Consider the following 22,819-nt stretch of genomic DNA (forward strand, 5'->3'; position numbering starts at 1 on the left):
AAATACGTGGGTGTAACTTTGGGCAGATACAAAATTTTTTTGCAGATCACTAAGCTAAATGAAAAGATTTTGAATACTTTATCAAGTATTTAATGGTCCTCTGCTTTGCCAAGAAAAAAGGCTTGGTTAAAATCCTGAGTTTATAGTGAGGTAAACTAGTAAAAATTCAGCATTTACTTTGTAAGCAGTATAAGGCCTATCATAATGCTAAACACATGTGCAAATAAAAGGCCTTTGAAGCACGCATAATAGAGATTTCTGATCCTCACTTTTTTATTTTATCCTCCTGGTTTATTCACTTGTACTAACAGTTTTTCCTTTCTGTACAGAGAATGGTTCCAAGTCTTTCTTCTACTGTAAATTATACTGATCCTACATTAGAGCCTGTAGTAACTGAAAATTCAGTCATACGACAGAAGATAATAGATTCGCAGTTCAAATGCTATGAGAGGATGAACAGAGCTCCTCCATATAAGAAAAAAGGTAAAAAAGGTTTTAAAAAAATCTGTTTGTGTATTGCCACACTTGCTTATATCACTACAAACATTTTCTTCTGCATACTAACCCATAGTCTTCCTCAGGGTGCAGTTTCCTTCCTGTAAGCAGTAGTCAAATTCACACTAACTTTGCATCCTCTTAAGTGCTAAGAAAGAAAAAAGCCTGGAACGAGCCCAAGGAATGAACAGCTCTTCCTCCCCATGCAGATGGTACCCCCATCATCTACGTTTCTGGCTCAGTGCTTTGCTGCTTGAATATCTCTTGGTCTTGCTTAGGGAATGGCATTCTCCAGAACCTTTCAGCAAGCTCACACAAAGACCTGATTGTGAACAGTGATCTCTTAAATATAAACATCATTCTGTTTGCTTGGCTCACTGTTTTGTTTTTCTGTCATTCTTGTATTGACTGGTAGCTGCCATGCTCTGTACCAACACAGATGTGCCAGGTATTCCATATTCAGCAGTGACACTAGCAAAAAGAGGTTTATGAAGCACTGAGGACTTTATTTTTTATTTATTGAATACGAGGCACATCATAGTAAGATTAGTAAAAAGGGAAATGACAAATAATAGTGGTGCTACAATGGCACAGTATAAATGAAGCAGCATTTCTGGTTGGGACTGAGCATTCTGTCACTTTTTCTCACAGAAAATATGGAAGAAGTTGTGAGGAGGCTAAAGAAAAAATATTGGAGGCATTGTGGGGATTTATACAAGTAAGGAACAGGGATACTGAGGACACAGTTTAAAGAGAAAATATATTAAAAAATCATGATTAAAAAACCCCAACCTAATACATGGGGTGGAGATAATGTGGGATTTTTTGTGATACAAGAACAAAGACATTTCTACAGCTCTTTACCACAAAGATTTTACTGGGCTCTGTAAGACTCAAAGAATAATTAGATGTTAAGATACTCAGGTCTTGATGCAGAAATGTTTTGGAATGAATATAGAGATTCCCATTGCTTCAAATAATAGGTTTTCATTCAGGCCAATAATGGGGAAAACCCACAATTATTTGAACAGGGTTGTGGAATAGAAAGCATCGTGTTTCAGACATAAACAAGCCTTTAGTTGCTGGGCTTGAGGTGGAAATATCTTATTGTCTGCTGAGATTACTGTTTTAGTCTCCAGCTCTATAAATATGTAGTTTTTGCATCCATTGATAGTTCCACTGGATTCACCTTTCTTTTGCACCTTGCTCATGTGATTAGTTGCAAAGGGCTGAAGTGTTTTCCCAGCATGAGCTGGGAATTTGTATGTCTCATGACATATGAATTCCTGGTAGTGTTCTCAAGGGCAGTGTTGTCCCAGGAGGACAGCAGTGGCAGACCCGCAGCCATCGGACACAGCACAGCGGTTCCTGCATTCCTTCGACTGGCAGCTAGATTTAAGTGATGCTATTAGGGACTATTAATGTTCGTAGCAACATGCACTTAATTCATTTATAACCCAGAATGAAGATGATGGGTGGCTAAGGAATGATGCCAACACTACTGAAGTTGCGTTTTCAACTGAATTACAGGATCCTCACCAGCCCTCCAACATTTGCACTTCATAAAGGGTTGGAAGGGAACAAGGGTCTAAGTCTCTTGGCTGCAAATTTGAAAGGGAGGATGGGATGAGGTGGGAAATTCCCGTAATGCAAAGGACAACTGTAGGGGTGTCTCCTGAGAGGAAAAGCCCAACATATGAGTTGAAGGGGTATACTGGGTATGCATTTTCAGCACAAACAGTAGTGGAGTCTAACACTGAAGTTCCCAGAAAGCCCAGTGTCTGGTACAACTTTACAGAGTCAGCCGAGATGTGTCTAATTTTTCCCTGGTATCTCTGTAGTCCGTGATGTAGCCTATTTGTAGACTGGCGCAAAGGTAGTTTAAATCCTTCATAATCCTGGGGCTCAAAGCTGATGGCAATGAACTGCAGAGAACTGCATAGTATCTCACGCTCAGGAGCCAGAGAGATGGTATAATATAGGTGAGCTGTGGCAGCATTACAAGTGGCCATGTGTCAGCCGAGCTGAAGTAACAGACCATGTACACACACTTATCTTGCCCATTTCAAGATAGAATTGTTTGCCTTAAATCCCAAAGAAATAACAAAATGAGGAGCTCAGGCACCTGACTATCCCTCTGGGACAGTGCAGCACTCCTGCACGCCCTGTCCATCCAAAAATGTAATATTTTTAGCCAGTGATACAACAATATGGTGTTCAGCTCTGCCTTTTCTGGTTTATTACTTACATTGTTTTATTTCCTGCAGCACTTAAAAAACATATATATATGTGTGTGTGTGTATATATATATTTATGGGTGTATGTGTGCATATATATCCTGTTACTTAGCTTGAAAGACACATTCCACAATGTATAGATCAACATCAGTGATTTTTATTCTTTATCAGGCAAGGCAAAGGATTTAAAGCTAGAAGTTCCTACCAACCCCATTCTGCAGTGTCTTTCAGATACAAGCTCAAGTTGCAAACATTTTCTACTCTTCTTTTTCTTTGATATTACAAAATGATTCCGAAAAGTCTTTCAGATACATCTCAAAGCTAGAGAAGAACATGAGAATGCCTGAAGGAAAGATAACAAACTGCTGATATGATGGTTGGTTAATTACATGAACAAGCAGCATTAGCACATTTAACTTGACAGTGGAAAAATAGATGTGCATAAAATCTTAGCTAATGAAGAGAAAGTGTTCATAAAAATATCTTTTTGCTAGCCATGTAATCTGGAAAAAATTAATTTGGAACGTTTTATGCTTTTGATTTTTAATCCATAAATATTTTGACTTAAAAACAGTTATTGGTGCAAATTTGAACAATTCAGATGTCTTTTTACAGCTTTCTTGCTTCAATAAGAAAGCTTATCTGTGGATAATTCCAAAAGCACCAGAAGCAATTAGCTGCCCATATTTTATTAACTTTCAGTGGTTGTTAGGTGCCTTCCATATGATTCTTTCAAAAACAACCTACATGGTCATAGCAGCAATTCTGAAACTCCCTTGGGAGCAGAGCAAAAAAGGCAAGATGTATCTTCGCACTGTATTTCCCTTTAACCTGGTGGTCATGATGATAAATACCTTTTCCCCCATACAAACTGATTTTAAATGGAAAATAACTAAGAAGTATAGGGTTTTTTTTAATGTGTTACTTGAATAAATCCACAGGGAGTCAGGAAATTGTGTTACAGCAAGCAGTCTTATAGCACAGTTTCTGTGGACCATAGTATGTAATATCTCTGTGTCGTGGTTTAACCCCAGCTGGCAGCTAAGCACCACGCAGCCGCTCGCTCACTCCCCCCCACCCCTGGGATGGGGGAGAGAACCAGGAAAAAAACCTCGTGAGTTGAGATAAAGACAGTTTAATAGGACAGAAAGGAATGAAAAGCAATGATAATGATAATGATAATAATAATATGACAATAGTAATACTAAAAGAATTAAACTATACAAAGCAAGTGGTGCACAATGCAATTGCTCACCACTCGTTGACCGATGCCCAGTTAGTTCCCCAGCCGCGATCCGCCCCTCCCAGCCAGCTCCCCCAGTTTATATACTGGGCATGATGTCATATGGTATGGAATAGCTCTTTGGCCAGTTTGGGTCAGCTGTCCTGGCAGTGTCCCCTCCCAGCTTCCTGCGCCCCCTCCAGCCTTCTTGCTGGCTGGGCATGAGAAGCTGAAAAATCCTTGACTTAGTATAAACACTACTTAGCTACAACTAGAAACATCAGCGTGTTATCAACATTATTTTCCTACTAAATCCAAAGCACAGCACTATACCAGCTACTAGGAAGAAAATTAACTCTGTCCTAGCTGAAACCAGGACACTCTGTAACAGGAATCAAGAATGAGTTGTGTTCTGCCTCCCTAGGATGGCCATCGTTTCTGGGGCTGGGAACAGTCCTTGCAGGGGACACAGCCTTGACAGTGCTACCTTCCCAGAAGGGGCATGATGAGAACAGGATCACAGCATGCTTACCCAGACAACGTCAGCAGGCAGAGTTTGCCTGTTACAGATCGGTCTTGCACCTGCTTCACTGCATCTGTAGTTATGTCACCGATCTCTAGTGTTGAGCAATGCAACAACCTTACAGGGAACTGTCTCTGCAAATGTTGCTTTTAGCTGGGATGTCCCTGCAAGCCCTTCCTACCTTTACATTTCAAAGACTTGATTTTCAGACCTGCTGAACAGCAGAAGGTGAAATGAAAAGTAGGTGTCTGTAAGGTCTTTGGGTACCACTAGCGTACACGCTTACAGCTAAGGATGGAAGGAGGATCAAAAAGAGGAATTTATATGATCAGACCTTACATTCAAAGTTCAGTTCAGCAGGCTTTAAAACATTCCTTTCCAGTAAAATTAACACCACTAACATCAGGTCAGCAAAACCAAGTACCTTGTAGCACCTGAATGCCTCTCAAAGTGTAGCAATAACAAGGGCTTTTATTGCAAAAAGAAAACATGATTGTCTGCAGACGGCAATATTCCTTGAGAGGCTAGAACAGAGCACGTTTAGGAGTGACTGTGTGTTGAATTAACTATTGCATTCCTCTTAAATGTCCAGGTCTGTTCTGCAATCGAACGTGGGACGGCTGGTTGTGCTGGGACGACACGCCTGCTGGAAGAATCACTGCTCAGAATTGTCCAGATTATTTTCCAGACTTTGATCCAACTGGTACAGTATTTCTTTTTATCATCTTATCTTTCAAAGGAAGTCTTCAGAACATTCGTGCCATTGAGTGGAAGCATGTTTCCAGTGGCATTTTTGCAGCATTGTGAAATCTCAGAGAGCTTGGCTGAAATTAAAATATATCAAGCTTTTGGGTTGCCTAATTTATATATTTTCATTTGTAAAATATTTTATATGTATTTATTTTATGTAAATATAGCCCATGGATTTATGGAACCTAGTTTATGAAAATGTTAACTACTTAGTTATAATATCAAAACATTTTTAGCACCCCATTCTAAGCTTTTGTAATGAAGAGAAAATGCTTACGTGCGTGAAATATGTATCAGCATGTTCTTTGTGCAGTTTTTATTGGAAAGTATCATTTTATGGAAGAAGATCAGCAGAAATAATGTTCTTTCAGTCTCCAAGTTTCAGTTATTCATTGAATTCTTCATACAAATATTAGCAGCCATGCAGACTAAGAGAAGTAATTCAAGAACATTTAAAAGGACAAATGAAAGGAAAAATCAAGGACAGAAATATTGCTAAATAGATATGAGGAAATATTAGACACAAGTATGACTCCACAAAGAGCAGTGTTTGAAGAAAGACACAGTTTGTGTTCCATGCTCAGGACATGTTGCTTGTAGGTGGTGCTTGATGCCACAGTGTGCTAAATCCAGCATAGACACAGTGTACCAATTGTAGTTAAAAACTATGAAACTAAACATTTGGGGGGGAGGGTATATAAATCTAAAAACTTTCAACAAGGTTAAACCAAAATGTATGTGCCCAGCTAGAAAGTAAGGAAACAGACTATTGCATAGCTGTGAATTAATTATCCAGTACCATTTGCATAGCTGTGAATTAATTATCCAGTACCATTAGCTAAAGCTGTTGATTTTGTTGAGCTTGTTGCCTATTTAGAAACGAAGGAGTTTCCAGGCTGGATCAGACCCAGTATGCATTTTGCTGAATACCATTTGCAGTAGCAGCCAGATTGATTGATATTTCTGTTCTTTATAAGTCAAGCTATCCACGATTAGAAAATTCATCCAGCAAGTGGGAAACTTCCAGTGTCAGCCCCAGTCTGAGTGGGTTCAAACCTGCATCCCAGCTTCGATGGAGGAACCTCCCCCTTTCCGGTGGAAGTAGGCATTGGACAGGATGGATTGAAGGATTTGCGTGCCTGGGAAGTGAGCTCCGGTGGCAGTGTGACTGTCCACCTCTTGTGGGAATACCCTGAGACCTACCCCACAAATCTTTACAGGAGTTTACATCCCTGAGAGAGACGACAGGCACCGAATCACGAAGTCTCATCTTTTGTGACCTTTTTTTACTTTCTGACACACTTAGTCTTGACCTCTTTTCTGTACAGTGTCATAGTTTTCAAGGAGGAGTCTTGCCGCAGGGCCACGCGCATGGCTAATCATTGGAGCACCTGGGGGGAAACAGGCTGAGGAGCTGAGATCCTCAAGTGGAGGGGTGCCTTTGACCTAGGTCGCCCTCTCTGTGGACAAGTGCTTCAACCATTAGGCTATTTGCACAAAAGATGCCAGAAGAGCATTTTAAAAGAATTGGCCAAATGTGGTTCTGTTCCCAGACAGAAGTGCCCACGTTCAGGAGAGAGCTCGAGGCTCTGGATTCTGAGGTTGCCCAAGCCTTTTCCTACATGCATGTTAGAGGTGCCTCTTGGATGGGGTCTGTACCTTCTGCTTCGGCCCCCATTTTGTTCATGATATCCTCCCCATGTGGTAACAGCCTCTTTGATGAATAGGAAAATATACTACAAGGCTTCTGCTTTCCCTGCTTCCATGGTTTTCACAGAAAAAAAATTGTGGTATTAACAGTCCTAGTTTATGTATACTCCATGTGCTGTTCAGCTTATACCTGCAAAAGTGGGTGTTGGGCAGCCCTGTGATCAAAGAATTTTCCCCACGACTCGAGGTCCTCATCCCTCAGTGCATGGGGTTGATTACAGAGCCACTATCCTGCTCGTTCCCAAGCCACCTATTCCCAGCTTTTCCACTTGCCTGCTTGTCTCCAGTGACTCTGCTACAACAGCACTCTTCAAAGTAACACTTGAAGCCATCCACGGAGAAGCACCTCACTCCACTTACTAATGCTGATTAATGCCGAGGTCTGTGGCTCGTATGACTGACTGCAAATCACTCCTTAATGTGCAGATGCATGCTGCAGAGTCTGGCCCACAGTGTGTGCGTACTGCAGTTACTCTTTCTGCCACGCTTTAAAACTTGCAGATTTGGGAATTTTTTTTTAGTATTCCTGTTCTCTGTACACAGCCATAGGAGGAAAAGCCTCCTCCAGTTATTAATTTCCTGCTATTCTCTCTGCTGTCCTGTTTAGGAACAATACCTGTGGTCTTCTGGACTCAATATTTTCCCCTGGCACATCTCTCTTCTCCTTGTCAGCACCTCTGTCAGCCTCTTTGCCTGCATCCTGGTCAGTCAACACTGTTTCCCTGGCTCGGCAGCAGCTCAGCATCCCCTGGTTGAGCCAGAGCCGCTTTCCCAGAGTAGCTATTGAGTAACCCAGCATGTATTACAGCTGCAGCACCAAACCAGCAGGTAGCCAGCCTTTGCTTTACAGGTGGCTGATTGTCACACGGGGACTTAGTAAAGTAGGAGAGAGACAAGAAATCGTGGGGGTGACTAGAAGTCTTTCAACTGCTAATGGAAGTGGCTGCTACTTACAGGTGGCCAAAAGCACAGGTTCAGCTGTCCTGAGAAGTCTGTCAGGTTTGATGTCACAAGTCATTATTTCCTTTGGTAACTTATCCTGTTAAACAAAATACAACTAGATTTTCTACTGAGGAACAGAAAATTCATCCTAAAGAAGAATGATTTTACAAGATGAAAACTGCAGTGCCTGTCAGATTTCCTTCCCATTAAGTCTCCATGATATCAAACCACCTCAGCATGTATTTTAGGCGTGCAAGTAACTTCATGGACTTCTGAAACAAGGATTTCATGCTGTGCTGCTTTGGGCTGCACTGAGATCTGCAGAACCACTGTGTATCAGCTCACCGATGGCTAAGTTACTTTCGTTTGAGGCCATGTATAGCTTTGAGTCCTGGAATAAAATGATGTCATTCAGCTTTCTTTTTGTGCTTTGATACATACATCATTTGTGGAAAAGCGAAACATGATCTGGCAGCATAGGATTGGATCCTCCTCCCGTCTGCACCTGTGGGTGCTGTATACCAGCTCTCTATATCTGAATCCCTATCAACATTTGGCATCGATGCCAAGAAGAAATTGCTAGAATATGTTAGAAAGTAACTAAGGTGACATCATATTCTGGAGAAAAGGACCCAGAAGCAAAATGATGGAGAACACACTCAGTGGTCCTTTCATTTTGTGTCTGACAACTTCATAACTAACTGCCAGATGTAGTCCCACTTATTTCACTGAACTTACATCAGTTCTTACTAGATAGGAATCTGTGTTCTGAAAGAAGGAAGGACCACTGTGATAATCTAGTCTGTTCAGCTAGCTAGGGCTCCCACACTTCTTTCCCCACCTGAAGAAGCTGTATCCTGTGAAAGGAAATTAGTACCTTAAAGCTAACAGACAAACAGAAACCCCTCTCAGCAAGCTGTGACAACTTTGTCCTTTTCAATAAACAACTGTTCCCTCTTGTAGCAATCTTTCTTACAATGACCACCACGCGCAATGTGATAATGCATAAAACCAAATCAATTTGTCTGGAAAATATACTAAGTCCTACTGCTTTAACTCCAGTGACAGCAGGAAATTAATTGTCTCATCCACTCCTGACTGTGAAGCTCTGAGAAGGGCTGAGTTTTATACTCCCCTATTCAGGCAACATGCACAGTTTCTCTTGAATTATATTTTATATTCATATTTTATCCAGGTTAATGTTTGGTGTAATCCCTTTGAAATGGTTCCAGGTCATGCTGAAATTGCTAGCAATTGAATTTGATAGGAATGTAGTATGTAATTCATACTGGTAATATTCTTGCTAATAAAAAAAGGGAAATATATTGTGGATGTAATGGCCTTCTAGCAAGGCAGATTTACTGGGGGCAGCAGGAGGAGCAGAGCATTGCCCTGTGCCATCCCTAGGCTGTTGGGTTTGTAGCAGGGGAGTGGTATATTACCCACCTCACTCTCCCTGCACGGTGCGTTTGGTCAGGATTAATTTGGTGCAGTCACATAGCAATGGAGCTGAATGTGCAAGTTATGCTGTGGCAGCCATACCTTTTCATTTCACTTTCGCTCCCTTTCCTCTTTGGCAAAGAGCAGTGGTTAAGAGCAGTAGCCACCCCAGCAGGGCACAAGCCTGGCCCAACTTTGTGATCCAAGGCTGCATTTAGCAAAACTCCACTCAGTTCTCCACTTCGTTGGGTTTCTGTCTTTGGTTCCATTTTGTAAACCAGTTACTTATAACTTTTCATGTGGCTCCAAAAGCAAAGTTTCTAGAAGTGCAGTTTGGAAACAGATCCCTATGTATCCATAAGCAATTACCTTAGATGATGATTAATGTGTTGTTACCTCTCACACTGAGGAACATGGAAGTACAGCCTTGCCTTCCTGCTCTGTCACTGACTAGAGGGAATGAGGTCCCCTTGCTCTGGAGTGTGGATCACAGCGGCGGAGGGGGCAGAGACACTGCGGTATTTGTATTCTCTGCAGCTCTCTTCTTGTGCCATACTGCAGTCTCTGAATTGCTTTGTCTTACAGAATATCTTTAGAGAAATAAGGATAAATGCTGCATGCAGGAGAAGGGGGAACAGATTGAATAGCTCTTGCAGATCCTTTTGGATTTACCAGCTGTGACGCCTATGACCACAAGGGACTGCATTTGAGGGACACAGCACACCCTTCTCACAGCTGGCAAAATGCACAATGCATTCAGCTGAGTAGGTTGCCGTGCTGACAGGAGCAGTCATTGCAGGTGAGAAATCATGGCCTTCCACAAACCAGAGAGGGAGAGACCTTCTGGGTCGCAGCAGCACTTGCGGCTCCTTCCACCCCCCTGGCTCCTGGCAGGCAGGGAGGCCAATTCCTCAGGCATCCCCTAATTCAAGCACCTTCCCAACCGTGGTCTCCCCTCCTGCATACCCAGTCCATCATGTGCTCCTTCCCACCCAGCACTGTGCCTCGGCAGGGCAACATGCCTGCGCTCATAGTGGGCGAGGAACAGCATCCTCAGTGGGTGGGAGCCCCAGGGACCTGCTGGGGCACCCTGAGCAGTGTAGGGGGGGCTGGGCCTGGGAGAGCCCTTCTCTTGCTGCCACAAATGCAAATTTCCTGACTGCCTAAAAAAGCCAGCTCTGTATTTCTGCTGGTCCTATTTTCCTGTCTTGAAGCGATATCATTTAGACAGTCATAAATAAAACAAACCTGAACTTTTTGTCCACCTGCTTCTTTTCCTCCTACCCTCTGTATATTTCTGTCCTTCTTAGCAAGCTTGACAGCTGTATTTTAAAAATCAATTCTTATCTCCACAGTGCACAATATGACTTTATTATACAGATTCCAGTTCTGCTGACTGAGGCATTCTGATGATAGTGATAACTCTGCACTTACTAGGACACTGGAATTGAAGTTTTCTAGGGTCTCCATTGTATTATATCAGATGATTTTCTCTTTTTTGAAAAATTTTCTTCTAGGATATTTTACTGAGGATGTAAGTAAATCAGATGTGCTACGTCAGCTATTCCCTCATCTGCAAAACTAAGTACTGCACAGGTCTATCCAAACAATGGCAAAGAATCCACTGTCTGGTATGTGCTGAGCACGCACTGCAACAGAGGAAAACTTCTTTCTACTTCCAGCTTATAACTCAACAATAAATAAAAAAATGGTATTGACTCTTTTAACATCTGCTAGCTATAGAGTTGGTCTAATTGTAGAAAACCTGATTGATAGAGCTATCATGTTTGCTCCAGAGTTATTGGGTTAAGATATTTGTTACATATAAATGACTGAGTTGTTTTTATGAAAATATGATACAGAAAAGCACTATTGGTAGCACAAGCAATATCACACGCAAAAATATTACTGCTGGTTAATCTTTTTAGACACTTCACTACTCCCATGAAACTGCCCTCGTGGACAAGATTTCTCTTACCCAGTTTTCCCAGACAGCTCTTGAAGTGTCTGTCTTTCTAAGCTAACTGCAGAGAGCCTGCACAGCTGCCTTTGAATTGCATAACTTTGAGGTTGCTAAAGTCAGGTGAGACGAATCCCACACAATGTCACTCTTTCTCCACTTTGAATAATGTGATGCCCAAGTGGTGCCCTATCCAAGCTGATAGGGCCTAAAAAATTAATGTTTACATAGTATTTGAATAATCTTAAAGCACACACTTCCATTTTGCCTTGCTAGTATTGCCTTACCCATCCTTGCACATTTGTGTATTTCTTCAGAGCTTACTAGATTCTTCTGGTTAGCATAAAACCCAACACGTGCCCAGGTTCATAATCCCACACCTGCTACTGGGCCACTGGAGAATAACTTGCAGTAGAACAGTGGTTGGGTTACAGACTCACAGCTTTATTTCTGTATAAAATCACAGATTTAGAAGAGATGTTTGACCTGCTTGAGTCACTGGGATGGACAGTAAGGAGGCTTATCCCCCAGTCCCATATTCTGACAACATCACAGCAAGAAATCTGTGGGCCATGGTCACTTCCAGACTAGGATCAGTTGTGTTTGTCTGGCTTCAAGGAAAAGTATGAGGCAACGGGTTTGTCTCTAACTTACAGGGGCCACATTAAACTTCGGCAGAGTGCCTACCTGGGCACTAAACAACAGAGATGATAGATGATATTACCATTATACTCTATAGCATATTAACAAAAGCCGTGTACTTTGCAGAGTGCATGGGATAGTAGGTACGATGTTTGTACACTGTGTTCCGTGGTAGCGTAACCATTAATCTTTTTTCTATGACTGAAAACTTTTTCCAGCTTTAGATAATATCTGGCAATGAGTACAACGGGAACATTGCTACACAGGCAGTCTGAGATTATCTCCAAGCTGCAGCGATGGAAGGCTGAGATAACATGTACTGTTCCTCTTGGTGTTGTTGATGCACGTATTGATTTTCAGCAAGTCCCCCAAAACAATGATTTGAAACTCACAGTATTTTTGAAAGTATCCTGTGTTCTGGAGGATTGTCTGTCTTCTTTTTTTTTTTTTTTGCAATGGCACTATATAAAGTGTATTTCTATTCAGAAGAAGATAGCTCAGTCTATACAATCCTTACCTTGCCAGAATGATTGACTGCTTTCCTTAGGGTGCGTAGAGGGAATATGAATATTCCAAATTAATAGACTCATTAATCATCAGAGCTGATTAAGAAAAATAAATGCAAATGTTGAACACAAAAAATGAAAATGTATATGTTCAAATGGTAATTGGCTCTGTAAAAGTGTATTGACTGGAAATGCAGATGATCTATGTATAAAGCCAATAAAATTATAAAGCTACAATAGGCAAAGGGAAGTCAAGATAGACTTTTTAGACTCTTTTAAAAGTCAGACTTGGAAAACTGTGCTTTTCATAAATAAACAGCTGTGTCACTGTCTAAGAAACATCAAATAATTTAAGTTTCTGATCTTATTCTGCCTTTGTTACTTGGGCAAACTTTCCAGTGACGCCCGTGTGGCTAATGCTTGAGGGAAAGCCAAAGGAACTAGTCCAAAACTTGACAGGTGATTAGGAGTGACTGTCTGCACCTCAGCATCCAGGCACAAATGTGAGCGTGGCTGGGAGGACACAGGCACGGCACACATCTGTGGCTCCAGGCATCCCTCAGAGCTGTACGGTGCTGAAGCCCCGACCGTCCCCCTGCCCCGGTAAAAGGACGCACGCGAAGGAGCGCGAGCCTGGAGAGCGATCTGTACGGCAGGGCTTTTGGGAAGGATGCCAGAGCCACCTGCAGCGCAGGAACCAGCACCAGAGACACACGTGAAGAGGCCAAACACACATCAGATTATTTAAACAGAGAACTCTGCAGCCATTTTAAATTAAACTGGAGACCTGGGATCTGTGCCAAAATGTTTGTGAGGCTGCTTCTCCCAGTGCCTGCATGCTTTGCAGCCTCAGAGGAAAACAAGCAGTGCTCCCACTCACCCCTGGCAGGATTTAGCTGGCACAGAGGCTGGGCAGGACTCTTCCACCCCTCTGCATAAGCACATGGCTGGCATTGGGGCTGTCACCATCTCCAGCACCCAGGCTCCAGTTTATACACTGCTTGCTGCCCTTTCGCAGTATTTTTGACTAATTATTTCCCTTGATATCTGAAACCCTGCTGCAAGATTCAGTCCACTAGCGTCTGTGTATGGATACCAGCATGTCCTAGCGAGTGTCAGGTTTGAAAACAAAAAGTTAGATTTGCATGCTAGCCAGTGGGCACATCCATTTTCCAACATCAATATTGCAGGTTGGGACGAGAACTAACGATAGGCAGACACCGCTGTGTTTGCCTGCCTGTGCACACTTCGTCAGGTTCGACATCAGGGCCTAACATTACTTTCTCTTCCATAAAGAGCTTTCAACAGGCTCTTTAAATGAATTATTATCACATAAATAATTGCATCTGAATGAAGGCTGGATATATATACTCTACTGCATTCATTCAAGACAAAAGGAGACAGATAAACGACAAGTATACCGTCAGATAAAACTCTGAAGAAAAAAAACCAAAACAGACAAATGTATATTAATTGCACAAGTTGAAAATCCTTTGGATTTTGTTACACAGACATTTTATTTCCAAACATAGTAATTCTTTTTTATGGATTTTTAAATGTGTAATATGCATATGCTAAAATAACTATCATTGCAATTTATCATCAGAGAGGGCTTCAAAATACTGTGATGAAACTGGAAACTGGTTCCGCCATCCTGAGAGCAACCGAACTTGGTCCAACTATACCCTGTGCAACTCTTTCACCTCTGAAAAATTGAAGGTATGCTGCAGTTAAAAGGGCAGTGATTGTTTGGGAATGGTTTGGGGCTGGGCTAGCAATAAGAGACATATGAGAGAGATCAGAATAGTTCTCATCTTTCAGCTCTATTTGTTGCACCAGAATTTAATAGCATTGTCCTTGTGATTTTAGCTTATTAAAATTATTTGATGAGTGCTCAAACCTAAATATAGGTTTGCTACAGGGTGGATAATTTAGTAGCAATTCATGTGACAAGTTTTGCCATATTTTTCAAATGCATTTTTTAATTCCTATGATTTTCCCTGATTGTCCAACAGTTATAAAATGATCCTTCAGAATTTCAATTTTGCTTTCTGTAACAAGTATCTTCCAAGCTGTTGATGTCTTCTCTGCAGGGCTAGAAATATTAATGTAAGTTAAAATTATTTTTCTTAAACAAAGAATATCACCCTGTACTCACTCCCTTTGAAAAGAAATATATATGAAGGTACCATTAATCCAGAAAATCCTACAGGCCTGAACATCTTTAACTTTAACAGTTTGACTGAACTCATTGAGACTTTTTACAATAATGAATTAAGCATTTGCATTAATATTTCCAAAATCAAGTTGCTAAGCTGAAGGAGGAGAACTAGATATAAAAGCACCAAAAGAAACAAGGAGAGAGAAATCTGAGAAAAGCTTAAAAAAAATTAAAAGTTAGGGAAGCTCATGAAAATAAACATATTTCTCAAACGTGAGTGGAGTTCCAGGAAACTTTGATTACAGATTTGTGACAGAATAATTTGTGACTATTTGGAATTGTGGAAGGAAAAGAGTCAAAAAGTGATTTGATTTGGGGGTTGTGTTGGAGGATCTTTTTTATGCAGCCAAAAAGCAGTATGTGGTTATATTTAGTAATGATCCAGCCTAAGGGGCCTTGGAAAAGTCTACTGGACTAGGCAGGAGGTGAATTCTAAAAGTTTTTGTAACATGAGGAACCGTCATGGTAAAATGGGGCTCACCTATGTGACAAAGAGAGAATAATAGTAACAATCTGAGCTCACAGAGGCATTAAATGGAAGCACCGTAAAAATATAATTTTTCCAGATGTTGGCCCATGTAGGGAGGCAAAAAATGTAGTTCTGTTACCTATTATCCATGCCTTCCAGAAGAACAATTTTGAACATCATTCAAGCAAAGTGCAGATAGAACACAAAGGAAAATTATACGTACATCGAGATTCTTCTGAAACAAAAAATGATGGAAAATGCAGAAAGAATCTATCTTTACAGAAATGCCAAGTTAGATTATGACCTTTAATCCAAGTCTTCAAAAACAGGAGTATGCTTCATTTGTAGACTATTTCCATGTACCTACAGATAATATAATTAACTGAGTAGGAGGTATTCCTATTAGAGAATTCTCTTTCCTCAAGTGAAGAATTCTAGAGGGACAAAAAAGAACATTTAAGTGTTTCTTTTAGAAGTTTTCTAAGCCCAGGATGACAAAATCTGCATAAGCTAAAAATTTGGTGAGTCAGTGTGTTATAAGTCCTATATGTCAGAAGGGACATGACTTTTGAGACAGATCACTTTAAAAAAAAAATATTGCAGCCAGTTCTTAAAAATGCAGTGGTAGACCATATGCTTTGTTAGCTGACAGTTCAGTCCATTCTGATCTGTCTTCGTTGTTATATTTGGAAAGCTTTTTTGAGCAGTCACTATAGTAAGTTTACATGGAGTAACCAAAAATGCTATTGCTGAGTCCCAGATGTACAGTTAAACTGATTTAGCAGTTGTATACTGAAAGGTAGATAGTTTGAATAACCAAGAGTCCTCCAGGGTGCACATAGACTTGCATGTAGCTATGTCAAAGCCTTTCCTATTTCTGTTTCAGGCTAAGGGTTGTATACAGGATAGGCAGCAGAACAACGTATTTTTGAACAGTTCATCTGTTAAGTTAAATTCAGGCTTAAAAATTGTATCAATCTAATATCATGAAAAACCATAGCAACAACTTAGTATGGAGTGGAAGAAATGTCACAGGCACACGGTAAAAACCTCTCCCACTACTCTGTATTCAGAAAGTTGTCTCATCTTCTCTGCACTCTGGTCTTCCCTCTCTGGGGTTGCTGGTGCTCTCAAAACAAGTTGTCAAGCATTTGCACTCACTAGCAATGTTGCGGTTAGTCTTTATGAAGGAAAGTTAGGAGATCTAGGGTATTTGCAGTAAATACGCATAGATTTCCGTAATTTGGTGAATGATATTTACACTCAGATCATGTCTGTTCTACATGGTCTGGATGGTGTAAATGTGACTTTGGTTTAAATCTGAATCAGGCCACCACCACTTAGGTTAATGAAAGCAGGAGCTGATTCCAAAGTTGTAAAATAACTGAAGAACAAACTAGATAAGATGATGTGCACCTTTGCTAAGAGGAACAGCTTTGTTTTCTGAATTTGATTCATATTTTTTTTCAAATGAAAGTTTAAAATTACTTGGAAACACCAAAAAAATGTGAGTGGCAAAACTTAAGGCTACAGAAAGCAATTAATCTAATAGTTGAAAAAAAGGAAAATTGCTCATGCGTAACAAAAGAAAAATGAATGAAGTGGAGCTGAAAAGAAAACAAACCCAGCAGAGGAACTAAGGCCTGCTATCTAGTCTTTTTTTCAGGACAGGCTGATAGTATATTAGTGCTTTCAGAAAAGAAGGCAGTGGTGAAGCCCGGCATGGCATTTAGCCTCCTGCAGTCTTCTGACAGCTGGGTGATGCTTAAGAGCTTGACTGAGACCGAAGTATGACATTTAAATATTGCAGCATTCTGCAGCCCAGGTGCTGTGCTGTGATTTTGTTTCACTATTGGCATACCAAATATGAATAGGCCTATCTTAGATTTCACTGATACTAGTCAAAGTGAAAGCCCCATTATCTGTTCGTGCATACTGGCTTCACAGCACTGTAAGGCCATCTAGTTGCCTGATAGCAAGGTTCACACCAGTGTGAACCAGAATTTGTCTCAGGGTGTGCTGTTCTAGTGTGGTAGGAGTTGAGGATAATTTTCATCTCATCTGCTGCTTTCATGACTCTGTAGGCCTTAATCATAAGCCCTCTCTGACTTCTCCTCTCCAAAGGGGAGAATCGCAGCATTTGTACCCACTTGTCATAACACAGCTACTCTACCTCAGTTATTTGAGTTGCCTTCTTTGCACCTTTCCTAGCTCTGCCATGCCCATAAGGTGTGGAGATGAGAAACATACATGCATTTAAGATACGCGATGAAAATTTTAAATGGAGGACCAAGGATGTTCTACCCTCAGTGCCTTTCCTGATGATATCCAACATTTTGTTGGCTTTTTGGCTGTCATAACACACTAAGCCAATGATTCAGAGAACTGGCCAGGATGACTCCAAAATCTCCTTCCTGAGTTTGGTTTCCAGTTCTGAGTTCAGCTTTGTGTAGGCAGGGTTTAGATCATTTGTCCCTATGTGTATCACCCCACTTTTTTCTGTATTAAAGCTCATATGGCATCTTCTTGTCCTCTCAGTTATGTGAGTCCCTTCTGGAGTCCCTCACTATTATCTGGAAGACCTAAGTATCACCTGGAAACAGAGATTTCTCTGCATCAGGTCACTGATGAGTATGTTGAACAAAAAGCCAGCCCCGATACCAGTCCCGAGGGCACCTAACCACTGACTCATCTCCAAAAGTGACCATTAAGCTTTTGCTCCCTGTTGTTTAAGCTGCTTTCAAACCATAAAAGCTTTCTACCAGTCCTGCGGCAACCTATTTTCTTTAATAATTTTTTGTGTGTGGAAACTTGTCATGGACTTTTTGAAAATACAAATGTGTTATGTCTGCTGTGCTGTCCTAGAGCTTGGGAAAGTTAGTGAGACAGTGTGAGCAGGGATCTCGCCAGTTACTTCAGTGCAGCAGAAACAGATCAGCTCATGTAAGAAACACTTATCTTTAGACCATAAGTCATGCTATTTAGTAGATTGCTGGCATTAAAAATATATTGAAAAGGAACATTTGAAAGAAAAGAAATACCAAATGGGAGGTTGATTTTGTAGATTCTTCCTCAATGAGAAAAAACCTGAGTGCCTGCAAATTGTTCATGTTTCCCTTTTCTTTTTGTTAAATTGCAGATGGCGTTCATACTTTATTATATGGCGATCGTTGGCCATGCTTTGTCTATAACATCCCTGTTGATTTCCTTGGCAATTTTCTTCTATTTCAAGTAAGTGTTTCTTACAGACACTCTCTCTTCTTGCCCTGAGGGATCTCAAGTGGTAACCAAAGAAAAGCTTGGAAGGGGACATAGCAGAAACAGCTCTTCTGAGTGCCTTTGTATATAATCCTGGTAAAAAAGACTCAGCACAGGGTCCTCTCACCAATGGCACATCTCCCACTGGTGTGTAGCCAAGATCATGCTGTTAGATTTATCAAGACTGGTGTAAAAGTGCAGCCCATAGGGAAATGGTGTAACTGGGGATGCAGTAAGGCCCTTCATTTGCCAGTTGCCTACTGTTCCTTGAAGGGCACGTCCAGCCCCTGGCAGGTGCGGTGACTGCACAGGGCAGTGGCTTGGAGCCCCCAGCTACTGAAGAACAGGAATTCCTTCATCGATGCTGAAGGACTGGGCTATTGACTTGAATAGGTGCTTACAGGACTCAGCACTAAGAGTGCTGAATCTGACACTAGTGTGTAGCCTGTCATCATCATTAAAAGGAAAAACAGTGATGTGCTGTATCAGAACTTTAAAGGAGACTAAACTGATATTCACTGAAAGCATTGCAGCTACTGTATGGCAACTTAACTAGAGCATTTAAATCTTGTCCTTTAATGAACCTGTCTGCACACTCTTTAGTATAATGTGTCTGCAGTGAAGGAGCAGAGGGAGCTCAGATTTGCTGTCAGACATGTAGTCACAGCTTCAGTCACAATCAGTAGTGAAGGGCTGTCTGGGAACAGCCTTCCAGTTTTCAGCTCAGGGAAATGGTAAGCACTAGAAGACATCAAAGGCACTGGGAAAAATATTCAAGAATAAACAAAGAACAAGATCCTGAGTTGTTGTACATCCAGAGCTATGATGACTTGCATAAGCTGTATTCTTCTAGCTCTTTGAGCAATCTTTTTAAGGTAATTCACTTTCATAACATTACTATAAACTGCAAACTTTCCGGACCGATAGCACACTCAGGGTTGTAATGTCCATTCACAGATACTTTGATGAAAGAGAATGATACATCCAGTATAATGACCCAAATGGGATGGTATCTTACTGATTTTAGCAAGGGTGCATCAGTTACTTGTGATCAGATAGCCAGACCATCAGTTCATGACCAGAGATAGGGAAATGCTCACCATCAATAGAGTATACCTGGAGATAACTGCAAGGTAATCTAAAAGGCCAGGTAAAGTTTTCCAGCTTTACCTGGATAAAGGTTTCCAAGGATACAAAGGAGTATTCCCCACACTGCACACTGGGAAACAAAGTAAAAGTAATGTAAGAAACAATTACAATTGCTTCTGAATAAATAACACACACTGTTGTAACCTGATGGACTTTTATTGCCAAAAAACTTACCTCATTCAAGAACACAGAAAACCCCCAAACTCTTCAAAGAATGCAGTATTCTTTGAGCAGTCATGAATACAAGGAAAAGGGAACACAAAAAAATATTTTTTTCTTCACAAGCTTCTTTACAGAGTTTAAGAAAGAACAGTTGCACAATAATGGCAACCTGTAGTAATTAAAAGTCCATCACTGTTGTCATTGTAAGAGTATACTGCTTCAAGATTGTAATTTAGCCTGGAAGAAATTATTTCAAGCGAAAATTATGCCAGAACACAAATGGGCCTGTGTGAGAGTATTAGTAAGCTTCTTTCTACATGAATGTCAACATATTTGAGCCCTTGATAAGCATGCAAAATACATTTGTTTGTTTATCATCATCCTCATAGAAAGATAAATTATATTCTTTTATGTATTCATCAATCTATTTCAGCAGCTCAAAGACATATTTGCAATCCAGAAGTGTAGAATACTTCTAGGGATTAATTATCTTTCCAGCAGACAGATAAAGAGCATGACTTTTGTATACAGGTCAGAATTCATAATTTGTTTTTATTTGATTGAGGTTTCTAGAAAAATGAAAGTCAAAAATAAGCCCTCAAATCTCCCAACTCAGATTTAACAAATACATCAAATGCATTTTTTCATATCTTAGTGACCAAAATAGTAACTGTGAATTATGAGCAAGTTCTAAATTAATACCTTCCTACTCATGCCAAATCACGAACGTATATATGCCTTATTTTCAAAAAGACCAGGATTCATTCTCCGTAGAACCTTTATTTTCCAAAGCAGTTTTTCCCCCTGAAATTTCCAAGTCTGAAAAGGGAAAAATCGGTCATTCTTTCTATTCCTTTATCTTGCAGCCTTAATTTAAAACAAAGGGTATTTCTGTAAACATTCACTGTTCCTTTTTATCACCTGTAAGGCCAAGGAATCGTAATGAAGTACACCCAGTGCATTTTCTATCATGACCATTTAGTTTTAAACATTTACTATGACTCTTTTTGTACAGAGTTTTTATGTGTCTAAACTAACTGGCATTTGTTAAGTGTCTTGGAATTGGTAGATTTAATGTTCTGCAGCATAAGTGAAAAACTTAAATGCAATGTGACAAACTTTACATGGTGGATTGTGAGATATCATCAGCTTCATTATCTGAGTTTCTGAGATGTGGTTTTTTGGCCACAAATAGACATATGAAGATCTGTAGAATCCATCAGCACATAGCAAACACAAAATTCCAGCTTACACATGCATAGTAATTGCATAAATTTGGGGATAAAAAGAACTCCTTGCTGAACCCCCACCTCTAGTGCAGAAGGGATGGTTGCCTTGCTCTAAAAATCTGCAGTGAAAGGTGCTCCACAAAAGCCCAGATACCTTGTGCCGGTGCTTAAATCAGTTCTAGCCTCAGAGTCCCTGTATTATTTAATCTAAATCTTACATGAGGCACCTTAGCCTATTTCTGGTCCCAATTTTGATCTATATATACTACATATCTATGGATACGTTCAAGTTGTGTGCCTTCTAATAGTAATTTTCTTAGTAACATTATGCAAAGCTTCTCCTTGGTTACTTCATCTGCTGCTAGTCCCTAGAAAGGTACACCATGGATGAGGGTGTCCATACAGGCTGGAAAAGGGTGTGCTTAGTAAATTGAGGGGCCAGAAGAAGCTGGCAAAAATCTTAGGGCTATACAGTTAAATGTCTGTGCCTCAACTGTCAGACAGGAAGGGTACTAAAAGAACAAGCCCCCAACATCACGAACACCAAGAGTGAGTCTAGGAAATACAGGAAAATGAAATGGCTGGACTTTGCATAGGCTATACGAGTCTGTAAGATTACAAGCTCAAAATAGATGTATCCAAAATACAGGTTGTGAATTCTGCTAATTTCCAGAGAGGCAGTTTGATGAGTGACTGTGATAACGTGCAGTAATCAGATACAGAGATAGCTAGAAACTCTGCCCAGTGAACTGATTAATTCCCTTCCCATCTAAGTAAAGATAAAGACCACAAAACCATAGCCACAGTAATGCTTTGAGAAAGCTGAGAAGAGCACAATTTAATCTGATCTGGAATCCTATACCCAGGCTTCAGAGTTCTTTGGGACAGTAAAGACAGGATCTGGTTAAATTGGCTACCCAAAATGGACTGGGAAGGTGATACGTTGCAGTGAGCGAGGCAGGATCAGGCTCTGTGACTCACTCTTAGCTCTGAGTCATGGACAACGCACGATCCTGACCGGTCCCAGGCCACGCTGAAAAACTCATCTTTGCAGCAGCCTTCCAGAGAGTAACACACCTCCTCCTCTCTTTCCTCCCCCACTTCTCCTTCCCCTTCCATGACTAATGTGTCATGACCTTCATGACACAAAGGTTACAGGAAGAAGCAGAGAAAGGAATTAAAACAAAGCACTGCAAAATGGGAGGACAAAGAGGAAACCAAACTATGATCATAAGAAAATGAGAATAAAGCTGTGTGGGAGCAGAGTTCTTGTTACCTTCAGTTGTTTTCTATCATCTGGCTATGACAGCAATAGATTATTTGACCTTCAGTAGAAGGCAAGCTGTCAATCAGACAGTCAATCAGATAGCAAGAGATGGTTTCGGGACTGTATGATAGCCTTTGACTGTAGAGGCAGCAAAAAATGGTTTGCAGAGGTTGCTGTTTTCCAGATACAAGTCTTTCCTGGCAGAGATTTATTTTCCTTTCAGTTTTGGGTATCAAGATTCATAATGATCTGGCATCACAGATGTTGCAGTACTTTCGGAAGGGAATACTGAATCAGTAGTGACAAGCATCACTAAGCAATACTAAATCATAACAGGAGACAGACTATTCATAAAGTAGAGTGTCTAAGAGTTACATGCATCATCACATTATTGCAATATTTTTATAATTGCAAACTGAGACGCCATTATCTTATATGATAAAACGCAAAAGAAAAAAGGGACTCCTAGCTCCAAATCACTTCCAATTGAATTATTAAAACAAATACATTTGTATCAAGACAGATGGGGAGTACAATAAGTCTAGTTTTGCGAGAATAATAGATGGTGTGTGTGACTGCACCTGCAGTCTAATTGTTGCCAAGGCTTTTAAAGGGAGTTGAAGAAGGATAATGGGTG

At 40.7% G+C, this 22,819-nt stretch overlaps 1 protein-coding gene across 1 annotated transcript in view; it reads left to right on the forward strand.

Moving 5' to 3' along the window:
- Window positions 1-332: 332 nt before the first annotated feature.
- The window catches only part of CALCR (calcitonin receptor), a 65,186-nt gene continuing 42,699 nt past the window's right edge, over window positions 333-22,819 (forward strand). The window contains exons 1-4 of the mRNA XM_050892592.1: window positions 333-483; window positions 5,070-5,180; window positions 14,034-14,146; window positions 18,257-18,348. Coding sequence (XP_050748549.1) covers window positions 333-483; window positions 5,070-5,180; window positions 14,034-14,146; window positions 18,257-18,348 — 467 coding nt within the window. The remainder of the gene's footprint in view (window positions 484-5,069; window positions 5,181-14,033; window positions 14,147-18,256; window positions 18,349-22,819) is intronic.

Source organism: Gymnogyps californianus, chromosome 2 (assembly GCF_018139145.2).
Source record: "Gymnogyps californianus isolate 813 chromosome 2, ASM1813914v2, whole genome shotgun sequence".
Classification (NCBI taxonomy): domain Eukaryota; kingdom Metazoa; phylum Chordata; class Aves; order Accipitriformes; family Cathartidae; genus Gymnogyps; species Gymnogyps californianus.